General features: G+C 47.7%; 1 protein-coding gene across 2 annotated transcripts; it reads right to left on the reverse strand.

The window, feature by feature from the left end:
- Window positions 1-843: 843 nt before the first annotated feature.
- Window positions 844-20432, reverse strand: LAS1L (LAS1 like ribosome biogenesis factor). 2 transcript variants are annotated; one of them, XM_047843901.1, is made up of 14 exons: window positions 20088-20290; window positions 19197-19322; window positions 18147-18216; window positions 17292-17373; window positions 16177-16461; window positions 15840-15886; window positions 14894-15003; window positions 13049-13134; window positions 12590-12640; window positions 12077-12283; window positions 11580-11727; window positions 5896-6374; window positions 2933-3083; window positions 844-1392 (listed from the first exon to the last, which is right to left on the reverse strand). In XM_047843901.1, the coding sequence occupies exons 1-14, from the start codon at window positions 20276-20278 to the stop codon at window positions 1260-1262; spliced, it is 2166 nt and encodes a 721-aa protein (XP_047699857.1). In that variant the 5' UTR covers window positions 20279-20290; the 3' UTR covers window positions 844-1259. The 2 variants fall into 2 exon arrangements, with proteins under 2 accessions (XP_047699857.1, XP_047699855.1); XM_047843899.1 differs by lacking the exon at window positions 12590-12640 and having other exon boundaries at window positions 846-1392; window positions 20088-20432.
- Between the last annotated feature and the right edge of the window lie 95 nt (window positions 20433-20527).

Consider the following 20527-nt stretch of genomic DNA (forward strand, 5'->3'; position numbering starts at 1 on the left):
CTACCTCAAGTTAACATTTGACAGTGCTCTGGCGTAACATTTGCACTAAATTCCTCCTTGGAATTTTCACAGCATAAGCCCTCTCCTTTTTTTCATTATTCCTTAGCTCCAAGCTACCCCTTGGGCCAGCTTCTTGTATGAAATGTTGCCTAGATCTGTCCCTTGCTTCCCCTTGTCTGGGCCCAACTTGGCCCTATAGAGATGCACACTCTCTTGCTCAGCTATCACTCTCCCCAGAATTGATAATACCATAGCCAGACTTTACCTCAACCTCCACCCTAAAAAAACACAAAGAACTTGTGGCACACCAGAGCTCCCTTAGGGCACTTAGCAGAACATCAGGTTATAATTGGCAACTTTTGTCTTTTCTCACAGGCAGAGGGCTCTGAGGGATGTGAACATGATTTATTCATCTCAGTCTCTTAGCAGCTCAGAGTCGACACAGTGTAGGCACTCTTGAGTGTCTGAGGGAATTGGGTGACCACAGAGAAGGAGCTCTGGGTCACTCCATAAGATATTCTCTGTCTCCAATGCCTACTATAGTAAAGTCCACTCTATCTTTCTTGGCCAAAGGAATGGAAAAATAACAAAGGATTCTCTTTGGCTTTCATTAGCTGTTTAGTGCCCAGTGAGGGTAAGCAAGGAAATGAACCAGAAGCCTGCTAGGTAGCATCAGGAAGGCCTGGATCTTCCCGCTGTCAGGGAGGTTCTGAGCAGATTCGCCTGATGCTGGCTGGGCTCTATAGACACCAATGCCTCGCTTATGGGGCCTAATGCTTCTAAGTAAGCTGGCCCCATGCTACAGGTCATAGAAATGAAAATGGTTTGAATCAGGAAGAAAGTATGAGTGGGGCCTGGTTGTGAAAATGACTAGGGGTAGTGGGCCCAAAGGGCAAAAGGACCAAGCTTCTGCTTAAAGTCCTGTTATGATCCCACATTCTCTGCCGCCCCCTAGAATAAAGGGAGAACTACACTGGTTTGTCCCAGCACACATCCCCTCATCTAACAAACATCAAAACTGTTTATTTTTTATTGTTTCTCAGAACAAAATTAAAAAAAAAAACAGTCAAAATTCCACTCTGATGGAAAGTTGAGCTGATACGGCTGATATGGACTGTCTTCCAGGTTGTTTCATGGAGCGTCAAATGCACTGGGGGAAGAGCAAGGGGACAAGAAAGGCAGGAGTGAGGGACAAAAGGGGCAGGGAATGGGTTGTTGCCCCAGCAGGGCTGAATAAACACTTTGCACCAGAATGGGTATCAGAAGAGCTGTAGGCCAGTTTTGAGTCCATGCAGCTGGCCCTGGCTCCAGAGAAGGCCCTCCAAGTTGCTGCTGCTGTTGCTACTGTTGCTGCAGTTGTCACTGCCCATGCCACAGCTCAAGCCAAGGGTGCTGTGGAGAGAGGGGGGAGGGGTCAGTCAGGGAAGGAGGCAGCTTTAGGCTCTAGAAGGGCTAAGGGTATTTGATGCATGTGTGTCTATGGAAAGGACCCACCCTCCTGCCTAGTTTTACAAAGAAGAGTATGGAACAAATCTGAAAAACTATTTCAGATGGCCCCAGGGATAGTTTTGCCTTCCCCTCAATTGAGATGGAGGGAAGGAGTAGAACTTTTCAAATGAAACTTTATTCAGAGCCCCAGTATATAAACCAGATCAAAGCAGAACTATTTCAGTTGAGGTAGGAGGGAGGACCCGTAACCACCCCACCCCAGGAAGATATTGAAAGTGGCCATCTTAACAGGTCTTTTTCCAAGGCCTTACATCTTGGGGGCCCAGAGTACCCTGAGCTGGATCCCTCCCACCTCCAACAGCTGGTTAAGGCAGCCAAGGCCAGGACTGGGCTACAGGGCTAGGCCCAGATCCCATCCCAGGATTGCAAGGTTACTCTAGGGAGAGGACTGCCTTCTCCCTCCCTGGTGCTGCTCAGAACACTCATTTCCCCTGCTTCCTGCAGATCAAAGGTCCTTCCAGGTAGATGAGGGTGACAGCTGAGAGCAAAGCCATCATCCTCCCCTCAGGCAGATCCATGGTTACACTACTGCAGCTGAAACCCTCAGAGATGATCTAGTCCCATCCCCACCCATCGTCTGAGGCCCAGAGATGAAAAGGGACTTGCTCAAGACCACACAGTCAAGTCAGGGGTGCAGCTGGGGTGGCATGCTTGCTCCAAGAGGAAGCCCCCCTACTACAGGAGGTATGGGAGCTGGGCCAACTCCCCTTCCTTTTGGAATTAACAGCTCTACCTACCCACACTTGATACCGTGGTGCTCATCAAGCACCTTATTCAGCCTTATTCAAGGGGAGAGGTCTCTCAGACATGTGGGCCCCACTCCCAACTATAGACTATCTGGTTTTCCCAGCTGCCTCATCTCCTCTCTAAGAGGCCTGCTGTCCCCTGGCCTAGGACAGAGAGTCCATAGCACTGTCTTGGCCCTGGCCTGTTGCTGCGGCCCCTGGGTTCTATAGCCCTCTCCCTGAATGTCCAGAGGAAGACGGGCTCATTTCCCAGGGAGTAGGCAGGCAGCACAGGGGAAGACCCACAGAGGTCTCTCTCTGGTGCTCATAGGATTCTCCCAGTCACAATGGCCCCGCATTCCAGAATGTACAAGCCCTCTGGACGGGCTCCTTTGTGTTACCAGCAGAGACACACACACACACAAACTGGATGCAATCTGAGAGGGGTGCCAAGCCAGCTCTGTGAGGCTACCTCAATACCACCACCAACCTCGCCCCCCACCACCAACTAGGGACTGGGAATCCTGGAAAATGCCCAGCCAGGGACTGGAACTTATCCATCACTCACTTAGGCCCTGACTGGGGGAAGCTACCTTCCCCACCCATCTTGCTTTGTGTCTCTCCCTTCCTCCCTCCCTCCCTCCCTCCTGCAGGAGGCAGAGAAAGGGATAAGAATTCCTGCTGCCATTGGCACTCACCCAGTCTTGCATGTTGGGGGTTCCAGCCGCTGCTCTAGCACAGGCTGGTCCAAAAGATACATGGTGTCATAATTTTCCAGCATAAGCTCTGCTGGGTCCTCAGTCTGACCTGGCATTAGGCCTAAGGGAAAGGTATCCCATCGTACATCTTCTGTGAAGCCAAGGGAGGAAGTAAAAGTGGGTTGATTAGATAGTTCTCAGAGTGGTGTACAGGCCTAACTACATGGTCTACCCACCCATTTCAATTAGCCTCTCAGCATGGGATTTCTGTGCATGTCCAGCCTTACTCCTGTCTCCATCATTTCTCATGAGCTCCTCTCTACCTTCACACTCCCCACCCCTTCCATACTAGGCTATTCACTCTTCATTGCCCTTATCCCCTCTATGTGTTCACACATACCCACACATGCCACCACAACCTACTCCCAAGTCCACACATGCCATGCACACAACTAAAAACATATTTGTTCTCCCACCTCCCCAGATATGTCCCCAACATAGACATAGACAAGAACAACTTCTTCAGACCTGGCTGTATCACTGCCTCAACTTCTCACCTGCTCTGTACACACATATATTCTGGAGAGTCTGGATACTCCAGAATTCCCACACCGCATCCCCAAACCCAGATACCTCAAGAGTATGTGAAAGGCCTAGATTTCCTGCACATCTACACACAATCCCCACCCCCAACATGTCTGAATGCCACATTTCTTAGTGGCCTTGCATTTAGATAGATACACACACACACACACACACACACACACACCCCACCTCAGAGTGTACTCTCTCTCAGAGGTATTATACTCCCCCCATCCCTTTGCAAGGTCTTACTGCCCCCAGATATACACACACAGAACATCCCTTACCTAGGAAAGGGGTGTCTTATTGCATATCCCACTCCCCACTGCCACCTAAGTATACACACTTAGGCATATAGACTGACCCTCCATTCAATGAGTGCTCCCAGTTTCACTCTGCCTCCTACACCTCTCATTCACAGGAATACAAGCCAGAAATCTTAATGTCTCTATATCCCCTCTATATCCCCAAATATGTGTATGCCCCTGTGTATGCTGTACACAGAAGCAGCAATGGAAAGAGGGAGAATAAAAGACTTTAATATCCTGCCTTTCCACTTTCATAAACCACTCCCCTACCACCCCAAAGAAATTTCACTTTAGAACAAACCATATCAGGCACAACCCACCCCCTCTGTCCTACCACTTAAACACCCTCTACATAGTATTATAGTAAAGCCTCATCTCCACCCTTACACTGGTGCATCCAGTGTTTTCAAGCAAAGCCTTCATGAGCTCCTCCAAGTAGGTCCAATTTTAGGCCTTCTGCATCTCCTTGGTACCCTAAAAGTTCTCTGTAATAATGCCCTGGCATTCTGGACTAGCTTTTTATGTTATCCACAGAACCACACACCCTGACTCTTCTCCAGGAAGGAAGTTGTGCCTATCTTAATGACCTGTGTTGCCCTATAAATACAAAGATGCCTTCGCACACAGGGACCACTTTCCCCATGTCTGTCACTGACCCGACCATCTTCCCTCCCCTCCCCATCAGCAGCATCCCCAACCCTGTCTACATCTGGCCCCTGCCTCTCTAGCCTGACATCCGTGTACATGTCCCTCAGTGACAACACAGACTACCTCTGGATGGCTGTCTCACTGCCTGTTCTCACACCTTTATACACCCACCTCTCATTGCAGAGATACCCCTCCCTCACAGAGATACCTTCTGTCTCCCTTAGGTCTCATTGACCCTGCTTCTTCTTCCAAAAACATACATGACCATGTGTACATCTATGCACAGATTCATAGCATCCACTTCACAATGACTTGACAGTCCCTACTCTCTCTTTCTCACATACTCATACAATTCTGCCTATGTCAATGCCCCTCCCATTCAATATTTACAAAGATCCCAAACACGGCCCTCCTTGTACTAAGGAGTTCTCTGCCACCATGCCTTTCTATATGCAGCATGTGCAGGCAGGTAAACAGACGTAAACATGTTCCCCTACCCCTAGCACTCAGTGCCTTTATGCCCCAGACCTTCCACACATGTCCACACAAGAGCAAAGGCTCCACCTTTCCCCCTAAGTTCCTTCACTGTCTTCCCCATCTCTCCCTATTGTTCCCTAACATGCCTACCCTATGCCACACCCAGTCCCAGCTGTTTTCCTTCCCTCTTTCAGGTTCCATAATACTGACTGCCCTGCATCTACCCCTGCCTCCACGGTATACACATATACACCAAAATGTTCTTTCCTTCAGGATCTCCCTGCCTCAAGGTTCCTATCCCCTAACCTAAACAAAGGCACTCAAAACACATCCATTAGCAGGAACAGATTCATACACCCCCACTTTCTTATCACCTAATTCTTTCTTTCCCCCTCTAAGCTTTGTCCCATTAACTTGTATGCTCACCCCAAAGCCACAACACTCCTTATTTTCGCTCTTCTGCTTTCCCTTCCACTTCCTCTAACTTAATACCTGTTTTCCTTCTCATATACACAGCAAAATTCTGTCTCATCACTACCCAGCCCTCATGTGTCCATACACATTCACATATAAATAGGAAGCATTATTTGTCTACCTGCTCCTGGATCACTGCATCCAAAAAGAAATGCAGAATCATATATATCCACCCACCTCTCACTTTCTCCTCTGTGTTCTGCTGCTCAGTGCCCACACCCACACCATCCCCTCTGAATGTGTTCTCTGCATGAAGCATCCAGTAGCATGATAGCTCTTAGGGCCTGGAAGCTTACATACTGTCTTAAAGGGGAAGAAAGCCAGGTGCCACCCACACACCAGACTGCCTCCCAGACCTGCCTCATACTGGCTAACCTCTGCTACTTTCCATCTCCTCTAGGGTGGAGGGAAACCTCAAGAGCCAGCCAGAGAAGGAAGATTGGTGTGAGAGAAAGTGGGTACCAGGCTTCTTACCAGAGCTAATTTGCCATGCAGAGCCCTGTAAAGCTCCTGTTTTCTGGGCCAGGAGCCTGGAATTCTCAGCAGTGGAAGACTCCTCAGCAGAGAAAGGCTCCACTTCCATTCTCTCCTCCTCCTCCTCTTCATCATCATCATCTTCATCCTCCTCCTCATCCCACTTCTGGTCATCGTTTTCCTCTTCCTCCTCCTCCACCTGATTTTCCAATACCTCTTTCTCCTCTTCATTTTTCTGGAGATCATTAAGGCTGCCCTGCTCCTCCTGCTGCGGGGGTTCTTCAGATCCAAAGCTGGAACCAGCTGGTTTGAAGCTCCAATACAGGCTGTCCAGTGTATATGGAGACTTCCCAATGGGGGAGGCCTCTGAGCCCTCCTGTACTAGGCTGTTTTCTCCACTCTGGGTGTAAATGGAACAGATTCGCAGCAGCTTCTCCTGCTCCTCATCTGGCAGGACCTGTCCCATGGCTTTGAAGACACTGAGCAAAGGGAGGGGTGGGGTAAGAAAGATTCAAAATCTCAAGTCACTTTATACCCCAATACTACATGGTTTGAAGTTGGTCTCTTGAGTTTCCAGACCTGCCTCTGAAAGGCAGTGCAGAAGAACATACAAAAACAGAAAGGGCCCAGGGACCCTGAACAAGCTCTGTGATTCATCTCTGTAGCTCACTTCAATTCTCAGTAAAATGAGGATGGCACTTGACTTAAAGGGTTGTTGGGAAGAGTAAATAAGATAGTTCACATAGAATGCCTGGCATAGTGCCTAGCACACAGTGAGTGGGCATGTAATAAATGATAGCTATTAGTCTGTACTAAATGCTGTGTAAATACACAAACTAGGCAGTAGACCTACAGGGCTGGACATGGGAATGGCAGATCCCTCTCTTCCAATGGCTTAGCTGAGCAATTTGTCCTGAGCTTCAAAGATATGCCTGGAAGTGTGCTGAGCAACTTATACATGGAATACAAAATTTGATCCCTTTTCAGGAACAACTACAGCCCAACCTGGAATGGAGGAAAAGAAAAAAAGTCAGTGGTTGACAAGACAAAGCAAGATGTGGGGTGGGGAGGCCACATGAGCACTGCAGACCTTGGGCACTACAATAGCTGAAGAGAGGCAGAGAGCACAGGAGGGCAGGAAAGATCAAGGGAGGGCTTTATACAGAGACAAAAGTGAGCACACTGTACTGGGTACATGTAGCGGGAGTAGCTTTGCTCCAGGGGAAGGGCTGTGCTGGGGAGCTGTGGGAGAAAAAGACTGTAAAGGTTAAATGTGCATGTTGGGCACAGGGGGTCACCTGATGACTCTATGCACAGCTGATGGCTCCACCTCTGAAGATCACCATGGTGCCTGTGTAGAGGATGGCCATGTGGAAGATAGACTAGATGGGGAAGCCTGAGGACAGGGAGACCAGGGAGCGAGTGAGGGTTGACCTAGGGCACTGACTATGGAGATGAGAGGGAGAGAAGCCACGAAAGACAGACAGAGTAGGGTTTGGTGGCCGGATGGTAGGAGTTGGGTAAAGGGGAGTTAAAGATGATGATAGTGTGCACATAAAGGACGGTGCAAACAGCAAAACCAACAGACACAGAGCCAAAAGGAAGAAGAGCTCCTGGGGAGGAAGAGGATCAACATCCCTTGTACAGCCTCATATAGAACCAGGCACCTGGTCACTGCTGAAGGCATGGAGTGGACAAATAGTTTCCTTCTAGGAGTATTGAGTTTGTGAACTGTGGGTCATTCATGGAGGTTGTCATATGCTCAGCAGGCTATTTGACCACATATGATCTCTGGTCACTGGGGGTAGGGCTGGGGACTAGTGACTCTACTGGGACACCCTTTCTGCATGGCTAATTTCATTACTCCAAGAGGACACTGGCTCAAACTGAACTGATATCAGCTGGCTGGGAGAAGTTCTTAAAAAGTTTCCAGCCTTGGGGCACCTTGGTGGCTCAGTGGGTTAAGTATCTCCTTTTGGCTCAAGTCATGATCTCGTGCTTCATGGGTTTGAGCCCCACATCAGGCTCTCTGCTTTGCACACAGAGCCCACTTCAGACCCTCTATCCCCCTCTCTCTCTCTGCCCCTCCCCCACTTGTGCTCATGCTCTTGCTCTGTCTCCAAAAAAAAAATAAAAATAAAAACTTTAAAGTTTCCAGCATTTTTGGAGGAAAAGCCAGAGAGAAACTCACTGTGGTCCATTAGTATGCTTAATAATGAATATTCCCAGGCACTTGATATTGGCAAGATGCTGTATCACCACTGTTTATCATTACCCACATGCTATCTCAAGCTGTCTAGTCTAACCACTGAAGTGTGGGGGTGATATCAATCTTAAAATGCATCTCTCTCCTCAGGTTTGCCTGGTCATAGGTCAGGTTGTGGAAAGAATGTGGATTTTGTACTCTGTCCCACCATCAACAAACTGTGTGACTTTTGGATAAGTTACTTCACTCCTCAGCGTCTCAATGTCTTTCTTACCAAATAAGAAGACTGTTGTGTCACATGATATTGCTTCTACAAAAAGCACAGCACCATGTCTGACAGTTATTTGCCAGTGGTATCTTTTATTTTTTTCCTCTCAGGAAAACAAAGCCAAGTTCTGTATGTGCCTACTAATACATACTTTTTGCAATTGTGCAATCTAATGGAACATTCAGTGTAGAAAGAGACAGGAGTAAGGACAGGATATCTGGATTCTGGTCCCAGTTCTGACTTGCAGACTTACCACTGACTTGCAGCATAATAGCTAGGGTAATCCTGTGTCTCAATCTGTGTATTGGGTGATTAGGACTAGATTCACTGATTATCTTGGAAACGCAGAATCTGTGCACAAGGAGTCGTACCCAAGTAAGTTGCGGTTACTGCTGGTATGTGTCGCATCCCTCTGGTATGCCTGGATTGGGAGAAGATCTCTGTGGTCCAGACTTCTCCAAGACCAGCAGCTTCCACTCTTCAGGCACTTAGGATTGGAAAGTACCTTAAAGGCCACCTATCCAAACCTCCGCATGCTGGTCTTTTCATTCCCTCCCCCCATTATATTCACATGCCATGGTCTTTCTAGACTTTGAAACTTTGTTTATTCTTTTTCCTGTTGGAATTTCTCAAATGCCCTCACTGTCATGCTTTCCTGAACCCTCCAAACTTTTTTGGTTCTCCTCCCAGTGTCCCACCCATCCATATCACTTCTCTTTAGAGCACACACATCTGTCAATTTAGCTGTTTGGTTCAGTTCCATCTCCTGGAGGTCTTGTCCTGGCTGACATTCTCTATAAAGCCACATTTTTTTTTCTTATAAGCTACCACTGTACCAATGCCATCAGGTTTCAAGAAAGACTTGCTCACTCAATGGAGGGATCAGGGGACTAAGAGGGTCTTGGCATCCAGACTCCCACTTCAATTAGTCCCCGGGCACAGAGTTAGCTCCCACCAAAGACAGCACTGCCGTCAATGAGACAGCAGAGTATAGTTTAGTTCAAGAATGTTTACTGAGGCCTATTTAGGACCTGGATCTACATGGTGTGTTAGGGCACAGATGGCTAATACAGAGCCCTTACCTTTGAAAAGCTTAAGTCTGATAAAGGGAAGGAAACACTATGGTAAGTAGAGATGGTAACACAAAATTTCAGATTTTGAAGTCAGCATGACAGCATATATAGTGAAGATAGGGAGCAGAAGAGGATTACTTCAGGATTGGGTTGGGAATAAAATAACCAATTCTCTTTTGGCCTGTGGGCTATCCACGGGGACATGTCTGACACACAGTCAAATATAGGAGGGTGGATCTTGGGGGTAAGGCCAGGACTAAAGAGATTTGGGCCTTGGTACTTTATAGGAACTAGGAAAACAGCACAGGCATTTTAAGAAGGGAGTAGTAAATAGCCATAATGCAGCAACAGACAAGAGTTGACTGGATTTGGTAATTTGGAGGTCGAAGCAGTTTTGGGAGTAGATGTCAAATTATAGCAGGTTGAGGAATAAGAGGGTAGTGAGGAAATCAAGACTATTGAGTATAGACTACTCTTTTGAGATGTTTTGATGAGGGAAGGAAGGAGTGATAAGCTGGTAATAACCCAACACAAGGATGCAGGGTCAAAGGAGATTTTGCTTGTGTTACTACTGTTTTAAGATGAAAAAAAAAAAAAAAAACCCGAGGCATGTTCATAGGTTGAAGATTAAGAGTGAGTAGAGCAAAGGAGAGGCAGGGGTAAGGGCCCAGAGATGCTGGCAGAGGTGGCTCCAGGGCACAGGTGGAAGAGCAGGCTTTGAGGTGGGACAAAGCCACCTCATCCCAAGATTAGCAAGATGGTTGAATGTAGCCGCAGATTAGTTCACGAGGACTGGACCTCAGGTTGAGGGGGCCCTCCTGGATGTTTTCCTGTGCTTGAGGAAGCTGGGGTGAAATGGGAGAGGGGGAGGGGCTTGAGGTCAGTGGTAAGGGTTTAGAAAAGTGGGGAAATGGGAGAGAAAGTGGGCAGAGAACAAGTAAAAGAGAACAGTTCAGAGAAGCTGAACTGAGGCCTGCCTGAGATTAAAAATCATACTGCTGTAATGGCATCATTCCACAGTGATATGTGGTTTTTTCCAGCAGAGCTCAGCTACCCAGGCTGAAGAATGGGGAAGCAGAGTGAGTCATATCAATCCCAGCTCAGGGGTTTGCAAGTCAGATACACCAAAGGATGGGCAGAGCAGAGGGTCCTGATCATGAGTGGTTGAAGCAATGAACAAAAGATAGGATGGAGGGGAAGCAAGGTTGAGGGAGAGAGGAAATGGAGGAATGGAGGTCTGGATGCAGGCAGAGGGCTAACATCATGGGATGCAAGGATGAGAAAATGAAGGTCAAGAGGTTATGGTCACTGAGAAGAATGTTGGGATGTCAGGTTTCAGAGGCAGAGGAGCTCTGAATGATGGAAATGGGTTGCTGAGTGTAGTGGAAAATGAAGGTCACTAGAGTTGAAGAGCTGAAGAGTATCAGATGAGACACTCAAATGAAACAGATATTGCTCCAGAAAGCAAGAAGATAATTGTGTGCTAAAGGCTTCCATGAGTATGAGGGAAGTGACTCAGGGTCAGAATATGACAGAGAAAAGGAAAGGGAGACAACCACAGGTATTTATAGGAACCAGTGCAATATTCAGTTTGACTATAGCACCCAGGGTAGACTGGATAAAGGGGAATACAGGAGGTATGGTTACCATGATAGGTTGGGGCAGAATCTGAAAGATGTTTGAATGTCAGGCTAAGAAGCCTAGAGGATGGCAATAGGAAGCCACTGAAAATCAGTAAGCACCTATGGAAGGCACACAAAGGAGAGGCATAACAAAGGAGAACAGCACTGGGCTCAGAGTCAGAAGATTGGGTTCAGTAATAAACAGCAGCTACCATTTATTGTGCACTTACTCTGTACAGGCCACTGTGCTAAGGACTCTGGGGGCGGAAGGGGGCATAGATTATCTCATTCATTCTCATACTGGACTCAGTTCAGCCAGGTCTTAAGCTGTGTGACCTTAGGCAAGAATACCATGCCCCTCCCCTATCTGGGACTCAGATCTCCCACCTGTTAGTAGGAGGGGAATGGGATTCAGAGTCTTTTGCAAGAGCCCTGTCCAACTCTGCCACCCTAGGGCTGTGTGGCCCTGAGGCCAGGGCCTCACCCTCTTACCAGATGGAATTCAAGACACTTACAGCTGAAGGAGTTGGGAGCTAGCCCAGCAAGGTGAGCCCAAGCAGGACTCAACCACCCGGGGCCAGTCAAGGGAAGCAGAGCAGTTGAATAGCCTCCAGCTCCTTCTTGCTTCCCACTGGCTTGCAGAAAATCGGCGGGCATTCCGTCCTGACAGAGAAGAGAGGGTTTGAGGAGAAGGAAAAAGTAAGCCCCCCACCCAACCTTGTACTTTTAAAAGCTTGGCTCTGTCTCTCCCTATTCCCCCAGACTCCCCACTCTATTCCTCCCAATTGCTCAAGCATTTAGGCCCTTGTGTACCAGACCGCGTTTAGTTGGCCCTGTGAAAAAAAAAAGCTACAAGATTTGTCCACTGCTATTGTGGTGCCCTCCTGGGCAAGCCTAAACATTTAACAAGAAATGTGTCAGCCTGGTGCTATTCAGCTGAGAGCTGAGAACAATGGCAGATGCTCCTGCCTGGGCTGTGTTAGGCCCTGAGACTAGGGCCAGACTCTCTCACCAGTCTTGGTGTTAGCCACAATCAGTTCAATGGTCCATCTGAGGATGTAGGTGGGCCGGATCCCACTGTCCCCCAAGGTTGGCAGCTCGGAGAACATCCTCTCTAGCAGGGCCTGCGTGAAGGTCTGGGAGTGCAGACCCCTGAGCAGGGGCTGCCAGAATTGAGAAAACGGCTTTGGCACCAGGATGTCACTCAAGTCCATGTTTTCTGGTTTGTGAGGGACATAGGTTGATAAGGAAAGGGGAGGCAGGGGCCGATGGGAGACCGGGAGGGAGGAGAGGGAAAAAGGCAGGGAGGAAAGAAGAAAATGAGAGGGAGAGAGAAGGTGTAGAGGAAGGGGAAGAGAGAGAGGGAGGAGGGGGGCCCACCAACAACAGAGTTGCCACCAGAGAACAGAAAGAGAAGAGTAGAACAGCAAGGAGAGAAACCAGTTAGTATCTGGCAACCAACTGATTCAAAACAGAGTATTTAAAAAAAGCTCTGGTTCTAGCTTCAGCTTTGTCAATAACTCACTGTGTAACTTTGGGTCAGTACCTTCCCCTCTCTGGACCTCAGTCTGCCCATCTGTAACATGAGGATGTTGAACTAGATGACCTCACAAGGCCCTTCCAGTTCTGCTGTTCTAGCTCACTAGCAAGCGACTAAATCACAATTAACATAGCACAATAATAACATTAAGACTTATCCCATCCCATCCCATCCCATCTCATCCCATCCCATCCCATCCCATCCCATCCCATCCCATCCCATCCCATCCCATCCCATCCCATCTTATTCCATCCCATCCCATCCACCCCACCCAATTCCAGGCCACCTAAGAGTAGCCCAGAAACTGAGTATCAGTGGGGCTACTTGTCCTGCTTGTCTGAGACAGGCTTCCAGAGGCTATGGAATGGCAGGAAACAGCCTTGGGCCACCTAGCCACCAGTAAACACAGTACTCTAAGACTGATGTAAGCCCCCAGGACCATACCTTCATAGTCTATCTGCAAAGCTGCCAACTGTTCAAATGTGGGGATAAGAAAGCCATCATCCAGAAAAGCATCCAACACAGCCTCCCTGAAGCAAGATGACAATTAAGCCAACTAAGCAGAGAGAAGACCCTCTTCTACCCCCCACCCACTCCCAAGGCACCTTATGCCTCTGACTCAGGTGGGCAAAGCAGCACGGGGGGAAGCAAAGGTAACTGACAGTTGGATCTCATGCCTCAGCCTTCTGGGACAGAGGATGGGTCAGAGACTGGGATCAGTGGGTTCTGAACAAACATTTACCAAGCACATGCTGATCTAATGCCCATAATGAGGGCAGTAGCAGCTGAACAAGCCTGAAAACACAGATGGAGAAAAGTCCCAGGCCCACAGAGAGTTAAATGACTAAGGTCACAGAGTCAAGGGCTTTTAGACTTTAGCTACTACTCAGTCTTTTTGTTTCTCTTGACAGTCCTCCAGTCTCTTATCCTTCCTCTTCTACATGGTTGCCCTCTTTCAGATCCTAGAAACAGAAACTTTGGGGACTCAGTTGCTGGAGTAAACATAATCCTTAATCCCAGGGACCTCAAGAACCTAGAACTAAGTTATAGAGGTTGAAAGTACAGCTTTCACCTCATGTAGCTAAAAGTGAAACCAACAACAGCCAGCTGTATTCTCCTGAGCGAGCAGTTTCTCCAAGAGAGGTTCCCCTAGCTGATCAGGCCTAGAGGTGGAACATGAGTTCCCAAGGTGACTCAATGCCCAGAAGCATTGTCAGATCATGTTGTCATGCTCAGATCCCTCCCTCTACCAGGCTTGAGGTGGAAAGGGACATCCTTCCATCCATCTCCCACCTCCTCAGGTCAGTATCCAGGAAGAGCACTTAAAGCAGCCAGCCAATTGCCTGCTCAGCATAACCAGGCAGACATTACAATACAGAGGTACAGGAATAGTTGTCCCAGCTGCTGGGTGGCCTGTGCTGAAGGGTGCCAAGAAACCTAGGGTGGGCAGACACTGATAAAACATCTTTGGAACTAGTAATATCCTGGGAATGAAGAAGACTCTCAGGGCAATCCCAACCTCCACTGCAGGCTCCCACCCAGGCTCACCCTACCACATATACAACCTTTCTAATACTCTCTGTTCCATCCCATATTTCTTCCAACTCTTCCTAGTTTGGAAGGCCTAGCAATGCTTTCATTGGTTCTTAGTGGAAGGTTCCCCAAAGTCCTTTCCAGGTGAATTTAGGTAGCAAGAGCCAAGAACTAGGTAGGAAAGGAATGGATAGACACTGTTTGTCTGCTCTGGATTGAACTGAGCAGTATTTTGAAGGTAGGGGGGAAATAAGGCTCATGGCCACACTGAGCAGGGAAGGACTTACTCTTTCAAAGAGCCAGACCCTGGGAAGGCCTCTCCTTTGTTCCCCTAACCACAACTATTCAAGGGATTAATACTCCCTGATTGCAGTTCAAAAAGATCTGCAGTGCCCACCATATCTTTTACCTCAAAGTTGTACAAAGGCTAGACAGTGAAGTGGTAAAGAGATGAAAGGCTTTTCCTACTTGCCCAGAGCTCCACATGCCACTTGACACAGAGGAACAAAGCTGGCCAGGGGACTGATGACAGCAGACATTCCTGTCTCTGGTCATTTTAGTGATTCAGAGTAGGCAATCTCTACCTGGTAGCTGGGAGGGCCAAGGGAAGGGGGTCATGCAGAACACAGGTCACCCCACAGGGGATCAGGATTATCCCTACGATTTCCTTATAGCAGAAGTTGGCAAGCTGGGATATGGAAACCTATTTCAGTGAGGCGGCTAGAGTAGGCAGCCCCTAATTATCTAGTTACACACCTGTTCTCACATGTAATGCCCTTGAGCTCTGCCAGGATGCATTCTACAGGTGGAGACAGGTTGTTCCATGCCTTAACAGCCTGAGGTAAATACCTAAATTTCTCAAGCACCTGCCAGCAAAGAGGTTACCATGAGAAAGGTGGTTCAGCCAGGCAACCCTCTCCCACCCTTCAAGGATCCCTTCCCATAGGACCTCTCAGTACCTCCCTTCAGGGGTAGGACCACAACTCCCTTACTGACCCCACAATTAAAATTATCCTGACCTTCAAATGCCAGACTTTATTTTCTTCTTCCATCTCCCTCCTCCTCTTGAATTTCCTGTGGCTCCCAATCACCAGACATCCCAATACTGAGATGTACAGTGGGGCATTTTGTTGGAATTGGGCCAGAGACAATTGGGCCCAGGAATTAGGGGAAGCAATAGGTTATGGAAGAAAGGGAATCAGATGACCAAGATTCGAATTCTGGTTCTATCGCTAACTACATATGTGACCTGGGGCCAGTCCCTTCACTAATCTGTGGTTTCAATTCCTTCATCTGTGAAAAGGGTCAAGCTGAATGGTTTCTAAGCTACCTTCCTTCCTGCTAAAATAGCAACCCTCAAGTTCACCTGATCTAGGAAAGTTCCTGGGTGCCATATGCTTATCAGCTGCAGTACTGCAGGACTATGCAACCACCTATGCCCAGTTGTTCCCTACCACCCAGTGGGGCAGATATCCACAAACTTCCATCATCTGCTCTCTTCCATCGGTGTGAAGGGTCAACAAACTGTATTCTGCTTCTCTTGTTTCCTTCCTAGTTCCCCCCTTTCTCTTTCTGAGAAGTTCCCTCAAGCTCTGCCACTTTTCTTTCAAATTCCTTCTCAGGATTTCTCTCAGGAAGCTGGCAAGAAGGAAGAAATGGCTGGGGCGAATGAAAATACACCAAGTCAAGGGTGCTTTCTTACCTTAAACTGCTCCTCTTCGTATAATACCAGCAGTTCTCGGGCTCTTTCTGAAAACAGAGTATGAAAAGATAGGGCAGCCCAGCCCTCTGTTCCTCATGGGACTGTGAGTCCTTCTCACCTTATTTCTTGAGTTGTAAATTTGGAACTAGAATTCTTGCCTCTCCTACTTCACAGGGTTCAAGAGAAATGGTATGTGACAGTAACTTTTTTAAGCTAAAACTCACTACAACCCCAGAGGATTTGCTGAGCCAGGGAAATAACCAGTGTCAACCCTAAGTCTGAGCCTTCCAGACTCTTGAGCCCCTCTATACTGCCTCTGCCCCCCAAGGACACCTACCATATAGCTCTTTATGTCTCAGAGCCTTTTCCCAATGTGAATCAACCTCTTTGTTGCTTTCACTGTTTCCATCAACCCTGACATCCAGTTCTGCACCTTTCCCCTTATCCTTAGGCTCTGTTCTCTGTTCTGTGATGTCATCAACAACAATGTTTTTATCTTCCTCTTGGTCTTCTTCATCTGTCTCTTCCCTATCCTCCTCCAACTCCCAGGTTTCTCTCAGGCTATTCTCCAGTTGGCGGCACCAGTACGTCTTCTGGAGCCAATTCAGAACAAAATAACAGCCTAAACAAGGGGAGGAATAAAGGAAGTGTCATATGACTAGCCATAGGCAAACAGCTCCTAGCAGGCCCCCAGTCTCATAAGCATTATGGGAAGACCCCAGGGAAGAGGCTTAACTCTAAGAAGGCACACATCTCAAATATCTAGAAGCAGCCATTCTTGCTCTGGGTTATCTCCATGTTCTTTGCTTTCTCATGCTCACCAGCAACTTTCCTAGAAGAAACTAATAGCAGTATTAGAGATGGGATGCCAAAAATAACATAGGGCTGGCAAGCGAGAGAATAGGGACCCAGACCCACTAGCTAGTTACATGGCCTTGGCTGAGTCTCTTCTCTTTTCTAGATCTCAGTTTCCCCAACATGACAGGACTAGGCTGAATCAGTTAGGATGGGGTGTCTAAAGAACCTCTGGGTTCATGACATTTGATGGCTCACACCTCTCAACCTGCCTTCCATTCCCCTTTAAGCAAAAAATTTAAGGGGATGCCAAAAATTAAAGTAACCAAGATATCAAAACAGGATCAGAATAGCATCCTGCCAAGCCATAGTGGAGTCTGAAGCAAAAGGAAAAATGAGTAATGGTAATCCTGTCTTTACTTAATTTTTTGATATTTTGTTCATTGTGGGGTTTTCCACATTAAAATGTTATTTAATTCAATTACTGAGCTTTTGACACACACTTAAAGTTTGTGCCCAAAACAAGTGCTTCACTTGCCTCTCCCTAGTTCTGGCTCTGACACCAGTTAAAGACCCTCCTCCTTCTCCCTCCCCACAGTGCCACCCAGTCCAGGCTCCTGGACTTAACTATGATAGATATACTTCCTGAAGTCTCACCTCTGCGGCAGTCATTTATATGGGGCATTTTCTTGTGAGTCAACTCATGGCGAAGTTCAACAATCCAATCCGGAATGTTTACCTGATTGTAAGGGAAGTGTGAGTACAGAAATCAGACAATATTAAAGTTGGAAGGGACAACAGAGATGAATTAGCCTGGCCTCCCTGCATTTGACAGAGACATTGAGGTCTTGATGAGGTTCCAGTCTTAGTGGCAGAGCCAAGATTGTAAACAAGGTCTCCTTATTCTTTTTACTCTGTGTAGATGATCTTGAAAATCAGGAAAGATATCTGCCTCCCCCAACCACCAATGACCCTCTTCCAATAAAGAGATTCCTATGAATGGGCATTAACAATCACCCCAGCCTTCCTCTGCCTTGTCTGTATTAGTCTGAATCCTTGGGTACCCTTTATCCTTCCTCTCTCTCTCCCATACCCCTTTTCAGGAAGTTCTCTTGATGACTGAGAACCTGCCTCAGAGGCTGGGCCTCTACACACCTCACATACTCAGGACAGGAATGTCAGGCATTTTCATGCTGATTGGTTGAGTTTATCTCCTGCCTCAGACTGCCAGCTCCCAGAAGGCAGGCATTGTGACTGCCACCTCTTTCTTGTCCTCACCCAGTGGAGTATTCCAGTGCCTTAGCTTCACTGGCCTACTCCAAACAAGCTGGAAAGGCCAAGCCACTGAAGATAGCAGCCATGAGCAAGGGAGCAAGTCTGCTACTTTCAAGCTGGAGGCTGAGGCTCTGGGGTTCTTGCTTGGCTTGGCTGGTAGTGGTGGGATGAGCTAGTCTGACTGCATGCCCACATCACCCCATGCCCCATTTAGTAAGGCAATTTTGTCATACACACCTCCTGAGCCAGGAACTTGAGAGGGAGCTTGACAAACTTTGTCTTCCTCTCGGAAATGAGATTCACAAACCTGGGGTTGGGGAAGAAATAAGTGGCATAGCCCAAGGAACTGTTTTACTCAAACCAGTAGGGCTTCAAAACACCTTGCTGAGTTACTGACACCTTGCATTTCTACAACCTTTCCAATAACTGTTCTGTCTTGTTCTTATGACTGGTATCAGCCAGCACAGGGATGTCTGCCCTGTACTGAAGCCATACAGATGAATAAGATACTGCTCTGGCCTTGAAGAGGTCAGTCTAGGATAAATATTCATGGCACGACATAACATACTATGCTAGATAATATTTTATAAATGCTAAAACAAAAGACTACCTACATCAAATGATATGGGGAGCCCACCTAAATGATGGATAAGATAAAAAGAATTAGGGAGGACCTCAATGCACACAAAGGAAACAGCAGGAGATGAACAGACTTCAATAGATGAGAAAATTCAGTGGCAGCCTTTTTCCTGATGTGTATGAAACAGCTAGAATCACTCTGAATTACTTTGTAAATCAGGAATTCCCTGCCCATGTGTCCACTTCAACTCAGCAACCTTTCAGTGTTCATGGACAAAAGGGGAACATGATGGTGCTAGGTATATATGAGGGAAGGGTTGAAAAGTCCACATTAAGTCATAGCCAAGGACATCAAACCATTCAGAGAAGTTCATCTGGGTAAAGGGTAAGAAAAAAAATTAAATTGTCAAAGCTGGAAGAGATTCACTGAGATCACTTGGTCTAAACCACCTCTACCCCACATTCCAGAAAAAGAAGGAAAGAAAAATGGAGGATAGAAGGCTCTCAGGAAAAAAAAAAAAAAAAGAGGAATGTGTGTTGACAGGGTGTACCAAAAGCTGTCAAATCAAACAACCACAGCGTGACCCATACAGAGGGACACATGGGACTTTTTGTTTCAGGTAGCACATAAAGCCAAGCTTTGCTTATCAAGTGTACCCCCACCCCCATTCCTCTACCCACCCCCACTCCTACCCCTGTAGATCTTACCTGACCAACGCCATGCCATAGAGCAGTCTAAGTTCATCAGTGCCCAAGCCACCAGTTACATCCATGAGCTTACAGCGTACCAGGTCAGCAGTAGAAGCCACTGCCAGGGGAAGTTCGTTGCCTAACCTAAAGGGCCACAATCCAGCACCATCACAAAGGTCCCTTACCCTGATCCACCCTCCCCCTCAGAACCTAGGTTGCTGTAAGTTATTCCAATTATATAACTGAACTGGCTCAAGAGTGCATGACAGGACACAAATCAAGTGGGAAGGGGGAGGATAATGTCCCTAGGATCCAATAGTATACAGCACATGAGAGGCTGGCTAGGGTATACAAAGGACACCTAACTGCTAGGCAATCAACCAAAAATTAAATGTGGACATACCTCTTTCTTTCACTCTACAACTTCAACTCATTCAGTTAGAGAAGACCTTATCCTTTGCTCCCCAATCTTACCAACTGGACTGAGGCGCCCCATTCAAACGTGGTTGTGTTAGTAAGCACCCCCACCCCAGCTCAATTCAACTCAGAAATACACCCTAGGTTGTTAACCTACTCCTTAAACCCTGGCTCGGCAACGCTGGTCCCTACAGCATCCTCCCCAAGACGGAAGAATGTAAGGGTTAAAGCTAGATTTAACAAGAGGGTGGCTGAGGCACACTCTCTCTCTCTCTTTCTTTCTTTCTTTCTTTCTTTCTTTCTGCAAACGGGATTAGTACCAAAACTTGGCTGCTTGACTTTCCCCCAGGCTCCTGGGAAAGGGGCAACGCCCAAACCACTCATAAGGACGTTAGACATTTAGGAGATTATAGAATAGGGCCTTTATCAGAATCCTACAAAGAAGAGTTGAGGCTCCACCAGCTTGCAAGAGGGCTGAGCCTGCATCCATACCTGCTTCTCCACACGGTGATGCGGTTCAGGGCGTACCGCTGCAATTTATGGTCGTCACAGAACAGATATACCATCACCTGATCCCACTCGGCCCTACTGAGCCAGGCGACCACGATGCGCTGGGCCCAAAGTGGTGACGACCCTTTCTCTTTGACGCACTTCCCGCACCACGCACTCCACACGCGATCCATCCCCTAAGGACCCACACCTGTCCAGGCCCCCGGATTCCCACCGGACACCGGCCTGCAGGCCCCCAGATTCCCACCGGACTGCAGGCCTTGTACTGGACCGAGCGGCTTTCAGTTCAACGTGCTACCCTCGCTCCAAACCACCGCCCTGCCAGCAGCCAATGGAAAAGCGTGACCCAGACGCAAGCCCGCCTTCCAGAGTTAACGTGGCAAATCGTAACAAGAGGGCTGGGGCCAACCTAACCACAAATT

The sequence above is a fragment of the Prionailurus viverrinus genome, chromosome X (assembly GCF_022837055.1).
Source record: "Prionailurus viverrinus isolate Anna chromosome X, UM_Priviv_1.0, whole genome shotgun sequence".
Classification (NCBI taxonomy): domain Eukaryota; kingdom Metazoa; phylum Chordata; class Mammalia; order Carnivora; family Felidae; genus Prionailurus; species Prionailurus viverrinus.

Bases quoted from the DNA above. Each gene is read 5' to 3' on its own strand.
- LAS1L (XM_047843901.1), bottom strand. From the start codon at position 20,278: ATGGATCGCGTGTGGAGTGCGTGGTGCGGGAAGTGCGTCAAAGAGAAA. The intron at 18,217-19,196 runs GTAAGATCTACA...CCCCAACCCCAG, and splicing joins TATGGCATGGCGTTGGTCAG to GTTTGTGAATCTCATTTCCG. The intron at 12,641-13,048 runs GTATGGTCCTGG...CTCATGTTACAG, and splicing joins TTTGCAGATAGACTATGAAG to ATGGGCAGACTGAGGTCCAG.